Here is a 10,287-nt window from a genome sequence, read left to right on the forward strand (position 1 = left end):
GAGGCAGCCACCATCACCTGTCTGCAGAACAGAACTCAACTCTCTACCCACATGTGGCCCACCAACTCCCTTTCTCTCTCCCTGGGCTCTGGGGCATATCCTGGCTTTCTTTAAGCCCCACTCAAACCACTCCTTCATGACACCTTTTCTGACCTGAGATCTCTTTCTCCTGGGAACAGCCATGGACTGTTGTCCCCACCCATGCGTCCTTGTGTCATGGTCATATGTGTGTCTATTCTGCCTACGGGACAGCACTTTTGGACAGGCCTCCCCCCGGTCCCCTACAGTAGTCCTGCAGGGGTCCAGCTGGGGCCTGACCCCTCCCCTACCCGAGGGCCTCTGGTCTCTGGGGCCCCAATCTGGCTGTAGTTTGAAGTCCACCAGACTCATTTAAGTCAGGTTGCCTGCTGGCCTGCTCTGACCTTGGGTCCAGGCTCTAGGGAGGGATAAACGCTAACTTCCCTGCCGAGTTCCTGAGCTGTACCATTGAAAACCTGCTGAACGTCTGGCTCCTCCAAAACCTGGGGCCTGCCGCGCTGTGCCATCGTCTCAAGAATGAAATTCTTGCCTAGCTGCTGGGCTCAGTGACAGTTAGGAGACCTCTCCAGCAGGAAGGTGGCCTGCTTGTCTATTTGGATGGCTCCATTCTCCAGCGGCACTCCCTATCGTTCAGCCTTGCCTGATACTCACAACCAGAGTTCCCGGCATGCCCGATGGTTGTCAGCCTTCATCGCTGGACACCTGGCTCCTCTTGCTGGGCTGGCTACCCTCCAAATGCCTACAGCTGGGTCACCCCTCCCTACCTCCACCTGAACACCAGCCCCAATCCAGTAGCCTGGGCCCTTCCCATCTCATCCTTCTTGCTGCCCCTGACCCCAGGCCTCTGCATAGCAGGTATCTATTGAACAAACGAGGAGCCCTTTGTCCACAGCAACCAACTTCTGTCTGCTGGCACAGTGATGCTATGGTGCTAACACACCGATGGACAGCATAAGGGCTGATGGTGAGCTTCTCTCTCCTGTCAAGGATCTCTGAGGGACTCCCAGGGCCATGACTATGTGGGGGCCCACCTGACCTCCCCAGCTGAGTCTAGATATCACTCATTCACTATAGGTTGGGACCAAATGATGCAAAGGAGGCAGGCTGGGGGACAGGGGCAGGCCTGGCACATACGAGTGTCCGGTCGGGGAGATGAAGTAGAGGCAGCAGTGGACACGAGTGTCAGGGATGCGTTTCTTCCTGGCGATGTTCACCTCCTCCTTCAGGAACTTCTCGTATTGCTCGTTGATGTACTTCTCAATGGGCTCCCAGCTGGAGGAGGGGGAAGAAAGCAGATGGAGGTCTCAGAAGGACACGACCCGGGAGCTCCTCTCACCAGGGTCAGGAGGCAGGCTCTCACCTCCATCTCAATCCCTGCCTCCCGAGGGCTCTCGGTGACCTGTTGACTATTCTCCCTCGGCCCCCATGGGTGGCTTTCCCTGTTAGCAAGGGCAGAACTCCTCTGGGGTCCAAGCCCCCTGATTGACCTATGGGAACCTGCAGAAACCCACCCTACTCCTGACAGCAGTGCACTTTCCCCACATCCATCACTTACTAGCTGGGCCACTCTGGGGAAGTCTCTGCCCTTCTCTGAAGCTCTTTTCTCATAAGTGAAAAGAGAGTAACAACAGGTGCCTGGAGGGAGTCATGTAAGAATTAGAACAGAGGTATAATACTGAACGGGGCTTCCCTGGTGGCTCAGTGGTAAAGAGTCCACCTGCAATGCAAGAGATGCAGGTTCGATCCCTGGGTCAGGAAGATCCCCTGGAGAAGGAAATGGCCACCCGTTCTAGTATTCTTGCCTGGGAAACCCCATGGACAGAGGAATTTGACGGGCTATTGCAAGTCCAAGGGGTTGCAAAGAGTCGGATGCGACTGAGGACTAAACAACAACATTGGTCTGAACAGAGAAATGGCGCAGAGAAAGCTCTCAACCCTGGCACTATAATAATCCACAGGGTAAGCACAAGCATATAATCATCCCAGCGCAATAATTCATCCTTATCATGCTGTTGCTGTGATAGTGACCTTTCCTTCTCTAGGAGTGTGTGGACAGCCAGAGAAGAAGTGACCAGCCACTTTCTGAGATCAACACAGCCAATTCCAAGGTATGTTGTTGAGAGGCCCTGTCTGTCTGGGGCAGCCCAGGCTCCCTCACAGAGGCATAGCTGTCTTCACCCCTGTCTGGGAGCAAACTTCTGCCCAGAACCTTCTGTAAAGCAAGGAGTGTCACTTGCCATCTGGTTTTACACGGATTAAGTCATTAGCCACCGTAGTCACTGACCTACAATATATCCTGGAAGGAATTCGGGACAAAGAACAAGATAAGGCTCTCTGTGCTTTGGGGAAACAGGCCCTTCAATAGTTGTATTTCAGGAAAAAAATTTTGGACCCAAATTCTTACACCTTCCCCGACTTAGAAAAGCACTAAAATCATTAACAGAGATCTCTGTTCCTCTTGACTGGCAGTAGCCTTCTGCTGAGATGTATGCCTGGCTGCACATATCCCCAGTCAAAAAGCACATGCATACTGGCCTCCGCCCACCTTCTCAGAGCAGGTCCTCCACGCCTTCTGGGCGGCTGACTCAGACTACAGTCCTCAGTGTGTGCGTGCGTGCTCAGTTGCTAAGTTGTGCCGACTCTTTGTGACTCCAGGGACTGCAGCCCGCCAGGCTCCTCTGTCCATGGGGTTCTCCAGGCAAGAATATTGGAGTGGGCTGCCATTTTCTTCTCTAGGGGATCTTCCCGACCCAAGGAATGAACCTGCATCTCTTGTGTCTCCTGCATTGGCAGGCAGATTGTTTACCACTGAGCCACCTGGGGAGCCCTCAGTAAGAGAGTGAATAAGACCCAACTCAGAACTCTTACACTGTGCTTCTTCTTTTTTTTTTGGCCATACCATGAGGCAGGCACTGTGCATTCTGTTCAAGGCCGACACTTCCATCCTCACCCGGGCAGTGTACTTCCCCACTTTTGGCTGGACGCTGGATCCCCAGAGGCTCTCTCCTCATGGAAATTGCCCTCCCCCATGTTTTCCTCCCACCCTCTCTTTGTCCAGGTGGCCAACACCTGGCCCTCAGGCCAAGCTCTCTGCCACAACCTCCAGGTCCGCCTGGGTTTGCACCCCAGCTCCCCCTGCTCCATTGCTCCAGCTCCTGACCCACTCCCATCTCCAGGCAATGCCTCGGCTGACATTCCCTCTGCTTTGTCCCCCTCTATCCTCACGCCTGGGCCCCATTTGGTCCTCTCTGCTTGCTTCCTAACAACCCCCTCCCCTCTTTCAGCAAGTCTTGCCACTTAAGCCCTCAGCATGGAGGGCACAGATGGTTCTCAGTTTGAGTGAATCTGCTCCACATTCAGTGTCTGCCTTGCAGTCTTTAGGATGGAGGTCTCACACACAGGCAGACATACCAGTTTTCATTGTTGATCTGGTCTCCAAAGCCTGGGGTGTCAATGACAGTCAGCTTCATCTTGACACCACCTTCCTCGATCACTGGGGAGTGAACAGAGAAGGCACCCGGGGGTCACTCCTCCAGCTGACGCCAGGTGTCCCGCTGCCTACCAGCTGGGGGAGACCTGGGCTCCTTACTTCTACAAGACCAATGACTGGAAAAATCAAGTTCAGGGTCCTCAACACTTCAACACCTTTGTTCATGCTTTTCCCTGCACCCGGAATGCCTTCTTTACCCCTCTGTCTGTCTAAATCTACCCAGTCTTGGGACTTCTCTGGTGGGCCAGTGGCTAAGACTCCATGCTCCCAATGCAGGGAGGCCCAGGTTCAACTCTTGGTCAGGGAACTAGGATTGCAGACGTGAACTCTTTGCACGCTGTGAAGAGTTCTCGTGCCTCACTAAAGATCCCTCGTGCTGTAACTAAGACCTGGTGAAGCCAAATAAAAAATAATAAGTATTTTGTTTTTAATGAAAAGAAAAAAATCCACCAGGCTTTATCATCCCACTCAAGTCCTCCATCATTTCTAATTCCCACACCCCCTTTTCTGACTTACAGTCAAAAGAGTTGGCTCCGTCTTGCTCAAGGGCTTAATTCTATTCTGTCTTCAGGCTGTCTGTCATTTGTCTCATCCCCCAGAGGCCCCATTCTTCCCCCTTTCTGGCACAGGCCCTTGGAACAATGCCCGTCATGGTCCCTCCTGGGTCCTTACCGTGCCCAATAGCTTTGATCTCCACTGTCTTGGGAATCTTCTCCTCCCGGTTCCAGCTGGAGGCCTTGCGGCTCACTTGGGACTTGAAGAGGGTGTTGACCAATGTTGACTTGCCCAGTCCACTCTGACCTGCAGCAAGACAGGAAGAGGATGAGAAGGCAGGGAGACCCCAGGCCCAGCTCCCAAGCCTAGCATCTCTCCCTTGAGCTTACAGAATTCTAGAGCTGTGATCCAAGTCCTTCACTGACCACTCACTGGAGAGGCTAGAGGCTGAGCAGGGAGAGTGAGTGGATGGGAATGCTTTCCCACTTGCTGGTGAAGGACCTGGGGAAACGTCAGTCGAGTTGCACATTCTCTCCTTCCAGAGCCCTGGGAGCGCTGGGAAAGGGGCAACCTCTGCACTTGCATACTGGTTTTCCATTTCATTTTTGCTTGACCTAAGTTTTTAGTCTTTAATCACACTTAAAGATGGAATTACTTTGCATACTGACACTGAGCTTCTGAAGAAGATTTCATTCCAAGGAAGAGCTCCATAACTAAAAGATAGGTGAAAACCACTGGTCTGAGCAGAGTGTTTCTCAAACATGCACAAGAATCAGAGGATAATAAAGAAAGCTAAGTGAAGAATTGATGCTTTTGAATTGTGCTTCTGGGGAAGACTCTTGAGAGTCTCTTGGACTGCAAGGAGATCAAACCAAACAAACCCAAAGGAAATCAACCTTGAATATTTACTGGAAGGACTGATGCTGAAGCTGAAACTCCAATACTTTGGCCACCTGATGCAAAGAGCCGACTCATTGGAAAAGACCCCGATGCTGGGAAAGAAGGCAAAAAAGAAGGGAGTGGTAGAGGATGAGATGGTTAGATAGCATAACTGACTCAATGGACATGAATTTGAGCAAACTCTGGGAGACAGTGAAGGACAGGGGAACCTGGTGTGCTGCAGTCCATGGGGTTGCAAAGAGTAAGACATGGCTTAGCAACTGAATAACAACAAAGATGCTACATGGGAAGTGGTAAGAGATGAGTGGAGAAGTACTACCAGACCACGCTAGGAATTCAAACCCTTAAACTTAAGAAAGATTATTAAGTAGGATGGGTGATGATGAGTTTTGCAGGGTAGAAAAATTATTCAGTCACTGGGAGACAATGGATTGAAGAAGACGGAGAACCAGGAGAAAAAGAAGCAATGTCATCATGCATGCTGTCTAGTTTAGCCAATGTTTTTTAGAGCAAGATGTTCCAGATGATTTACACTCTGGCCCAGATGTATGAGCAGCTCTGAGTCAGGTAGACGTGGTAACCCAGGGTAGTAGCAGGGTGCTGGCAGTGGAGAGGGAGAGGGTAGACAGACTGGAAGAGATATTTGTGAGGTAAAATTGACAGTATTTAATGACCGACTGGATTGGGGGATAAAGCAGGAGGAAGAAGGATGATTCCCAGATCCCAGTTTCAGCAACTGAGAAAATATGTCACTGTGATCAAAGGCAAAGGTCCCTCCCTGCTCTTATATTCTGTGGTCCAGTGACCCTACTTAGTGACCAATGTCCTGAAAATTCTCTTCAAGCTTGAAAGCACTACCAAAGATCAGAAAGAAGACCACCCTTCCTCTGATCCCCCCCAACTCTTGAAGGTGGGGAAGAACAAGGGTGGTGCTCCCAGGCCTTGAGCACAGCTACAAGGCTGTCTGTGTACAGAGAGGGGGTGCCGGGGCCAGGTTGACCATCATCCATTCACATCTCCCACCCTCAGATCAGCCAGCCTTGTGGGAAGAAAGGAGTCAGGCCTTTGTGATCAGCACGCTGAGATCTTTCCTCTGAGAAAGAGCTCATTCGAAAGAAGCCAGGGCTGAGGCCATCCTAAAGAAAGAAGTGGGATTCTAAAGGGTGCTGCCTGCCACCAGGGTCTCCAGGGAGCCCACGGCTTCCATACCGACCACCATGATGTTGAAGTCGAAACCGGTCTTCATGGTCTTCTTGCGCATCTGCTCAATGATGGTGTCGATGCCGATGTAGCCCAGCAGGTTGGGATTGATGCCGATGGGCTTCATGGGCACTGCCGGCTTAGGCCTGGGCTCGGGCACCAGCTCTGACATGGCTGCGTCCGTCCTGGTCTCCGGGAGCCCTGCAAAGCCAAGGTGGGAGGGGCAGGCTGAGGTCACATGGACACCACAGTATTAGTCTCTGGATACACAATCATACAGAATTAGGCCTGGACGGGACCGTGGATGTCCTCCAGTACAGGTCTCCCATCTCATAGATGTGGAGTGGGAGGCAGTGGTAAGGGCTCGCCTGAGAACATAGAACAAGTCAGATGGAAAATCTGGACCAGTACCCAGACCCTCCAGTTGCTGGGGTACTTTCAAATGCACCTCGCTGCTCCAAAGCACCACATCTGTGTCTCTAACCCAGGGGTTTCTTCGCCTTGGCACTATTGACATGCTAGGTCAGATAATTAGAGCAGGGAGCTGTCCTGGGCATTGTAGTCCATTTAGTAACATCCTTGGCCTCTACTAAATGCCTGTGAGTGCTTAGTCACTCAGTCGTGTCTGACTCTTTGCGACCCTTTGGACTGTAGCCCACCAGGCTCTTCTGTCCATGGGATTTTTCAGGCAAGAATACTGGACTGGGTTGTCATTTCCTTATGCCAGTAGTAGCTCCCAATTTAATGATCAAAAGCATTTTCAGACCGTGCCAGATGTTGGCTGGCACTGCCAACAGTTGACAGCCACTGACCTAAGAGATGTCTGGGGTTATTCCAACCTGAGTCCTGCCTCACCCAAATAAAGGGCAAAGCAAAGACCTTTTAGGATTCTGGACCTAATGTCTATTGACTGCCTGTTCCTGCCCTAGTTGCTTTGTCTTTTAGAAACCCATGGGTCTGGGACTTCCCTGGTGGTCCAGTGGTTAAGAATCTGCCTTGCAATGCAGAGTGTGCGGGTTCAATACCTGGTAGGGGAACTAAGATCCCACCTGCTGAGGAACAATTAAGCCCGTGCACTGCAAACAGCCCGTGAGCTACAGTGACAGATCCAGCGTGCCACAACTAAGACCTGATGCAACCAAACAATCTTTTTAAAGAAAGAAGCAAAAAAAAAAAAAAAGAAAGAAAGAAAGAAGCACATGGGGCTATCTCAACTCAGCAGAGTGAGCATCAATCGTGTCTCCCAGTCTGTGTCCCCTCTATTCCATGAGCACTGGTGCAAAGTAGGGGTCTCTGTGCCCTGAGGCTCCCCAGACAGCCTCCACGCCTTATTTTTTAAGTCATTTATTGCTTTCAAATTTTTTGTTTGGCTACACTGCACAGCATTCAGGACCTTAGTTCCCTGACCAGGCATCAAACCCATGCCACCTGCAGTGGATGTATGGAGTCTTAACCACAGGACCACTAGGGAAGTCCTCTCCAAGCCTTAGTTTTAAATCTGAGGAGGAGTAAGTCTCCCCTGCTGACCAATGAGGAGAGGATGAGGCCCAAGTAGGGGCAGTCATGGGCCTAAGATAACATGACACGCTGTGTTCTTGGCGTGGTGGGTAACAGGAGAAAGGAGAGCCTGAGGTCACAGCCCTTCCCCAGTGGAGAAAGGCAAACACCCTTCTGGGTCTGGCGCATCATGGGCATGTTCATACACATGAGAAATCTGTGTTCCCCCATTAGGGCACTGTCCCTCCAAGGTGGGTTTCGGGACATGGCATCTCCACTCCTCCCGATAAGACTGGTGTGTGTGGTGACGTGGGAAGGGCCTGCCTCTGTGACTTGCCTTCTCTGTGGCCTCAGGTGAACCGCCTGCCCCCATGCACCTGCTTCCTCTTCTGTAAACTTCTCAGGATAGTGACGAAGGCTGTGGGGAGCCCCGCATGTGAGATGCACCCCCACTCTGCCTCACTGCTGCAAACCCTCTTGGTCCTGCCCCTTCTCAGTTCCCAGCCAGGAGGGGGAATGAAGTGGTGCATGAGAAAGCACTTGTTAAAGGGAGGTGCCCGAGATGCTAATCACCCAGTGCAGTCACTGGACTCCATGCTCTCGGGAGGCCCCCTTCCGGCCTGGCCATTCTAGAATCCTATGGCTCCTGGTTACCACCCTGCAGGGTCTCTGGCTCACCGGGAGAAGTGATGGAGCAGCAGATGGGAAAGAGAGAGAGGGCACAGGAGCACCTCCCTCCCCCACCCTCAAAGCCAGCCAGGAGTCTGTTCTTGTTCTCCCACCACCTGGTCCTCTCCCTGGTCCTGGCATGACTCTCCACCGGAAACCGTTCTTTCCTTGTCATCCGCGGGCACAGCCAAATCTGACGGAGTCTCGGGACCTCCCCAGGGCCTGGCGTGGTTCCCTCCTGCTTCCCAGGAAGTTGTTGCCAGCCAGGCGGCTCCAGAAGGCACCCAGATTGGCTCGGGCCTGAAGCAGCTGACTATCAGCAGCCTGGCCTGCGCCTCCACTCTGCACGTGGTTCCCGGGCCCGACTCAGCACACCTGCACTGGGGCCAATGCCCTGGTTTCCCTATCCAGCTGCTTGCCAGGCCGGTCCTCTCCATCCCCCGGGTCCGTCCACGGCCAGCCCACTGGGTCGCCACAGCCACTGTTGTGAGATGGAGCCATCTGTGTGCACGTGTGTGTTTTGGAGGGGCAGGGTCTTACTCTACAGACCTGGAAAATGAGTCTGGTATTTATTTATGGGAGTTTTTATAAGGATTTTTATAAAGTCTGCATCCTCACCCTGGCCTTCTCAGCCCCGGCCTATCAACCGCAGCAGCCTCAAAGACCACTCCCCAGCACAACTTGGTTTCGAGAAGAGGCCAGCTGACCAGATTCCCGGGCAACTTCTAGGGGCTCCAACAGACCGGGAGCAGAGTCCACTTTTATTCCTCCATCGAGCACCTGTCAGCACCCACAGAGGTCCTGCTGGCAAGATGCCCCTCCCAACCACATGGCCACTACATGCCAGTCACGTGCTAACGACGACCACCCATCAGCCACAAGTATTGCAAACCTGCGGCCGGTCACGGTGTCACAGCCTTTGCTGGAAGACCCTTTGTCCACTCCAGCCCCTGTCGACCTTCCTTCACTATACAGGAAAGCCTCCGCCTTCCCATCTCACCTGGATGCCTCCCTTCTGTGCTGCCTCAGCCCCCTGAGTACCTCTGTACTCATTACATTCATTCACTCACTCACTCCATCCCATCCGGGCCATTCTATAGGCCCTCCAGTGAGAGCTGACTCCAGCCAAACCCTAAACGCCAAGGACACTGCTAGACCCCAGACAAGGTCCTTGCCTCATACTGTCTGCTGAGGAGACCTCCAGAGCACAGGGCGTAGGCAGCTCCAAAGTTAAATTCTGTAGCTCCCTCCTCTGCCCCTGCAGCCCCTCCAGGTCAGGCCATGCCAGCTCCAGACGGGCAGCTGGCCCATCCTTGACTCCCAGGCGGATGGCCTCCGGGAGCCTCAGTGTTCTCCTCAGGAAGACAGGGACAGTCCCGACCTCGCTGGGTTGCTTTGATGCTTACACAAAAGTGTGGGCATAAACCTGGCACTGGACATATGCCAGTTGCCACCCTTTTTCAGGGCAGGAGCCATGTCTTATGGATTTCTGTGCCCCAATGTACCCAGTATAACAAGGCACTCAGCAATGCATGAATGAACGCAAGCCTCACTCAGGAATGAATGAACGGATGCAAGCCTCACTGCAAGGCTGATGTTACTCAGAGCCATCACCTTTCTCCTCCTCCGGATGCTGCTCCCCTGGTGGAGCAGCTGACCTCCCACCCGGCAAATGGCTCTTGGGTGGGCCCCAGGCTCGGAGACAGACTCTGTTATGAGACCTCCCCACACAACAGGGATTGGAGGAGGAGCTCCCCAGGGGTGGGGAAGAGCTCCGGATGGGCTCACAGCGGGATGTAACTCAAATATGCCATCCTGCCTATGTGGTTCCTGGGGCTCCCTCTGAGCGCCCAGCTTTCTCGGGGCCCGGCCTGCAGCCCCTCCTGCTGGGAGCCACCTGCCCCAACCGTGCCCCTGGGAGAGACCCTGTCCATCCCCAGCTCAGCTTTGGCTTAGTCCCCACAGAAACGGCTACCCCCCGCCCCGCCCCCACCTCC

The 10,287-nt window shown here is 53.2% G+C and overlaps 1 protein-coding gene across 2 annotated transcripts in view; it reads right to left on the bottom strand.

Annotated features, from left to right (window-relative positions):
• The window catches only part of SEPT3 (septin 3), a 20,094-nt gene that overhangs the window by 8,813 nt on the left and 994 nt on the right, over positions 1–10,287 (bottom strand). For both annotated transcript variants that reach the window (XM_010843670.1, XM_010843671.1), the window contains exons 2-5: positions 6,134–6,325; positions 4,202–4,330; positions 3,451–3,532; positions 1,174–1,311 (exon numbers count right to left, since the gene is read on the bottom strand). In XM_010843670.1, the coding sequence (XP_010841972.1) occupies positions 1,174–1,311; positions 3,451–3,532; positions 4,202–4,330; positions 6,134–6,325 (541 nt within the window). The remainder of the gene's footprint in view (positions 1–1,173; positions 1,312–3,450; positions 3,533–4,201; positions 4,331–6,133; positions 6,326–10,287) is intronic.

This window comes from Bison bison, unplaced genomic scaffold, assembly GCF_000754665.1.
Source record: "Bison bison bison isolate TAMUID 2011002044 unplaced genomic scaffold, Bison_UMD1.0 scf7180017864184, whole genome shotgun sequence".
Lineage (NCBI taxonomy): Eukaryota > Metazoa > Chordata > Mammalia > Artiodactyla > Bovidae > Bison > Bison bison.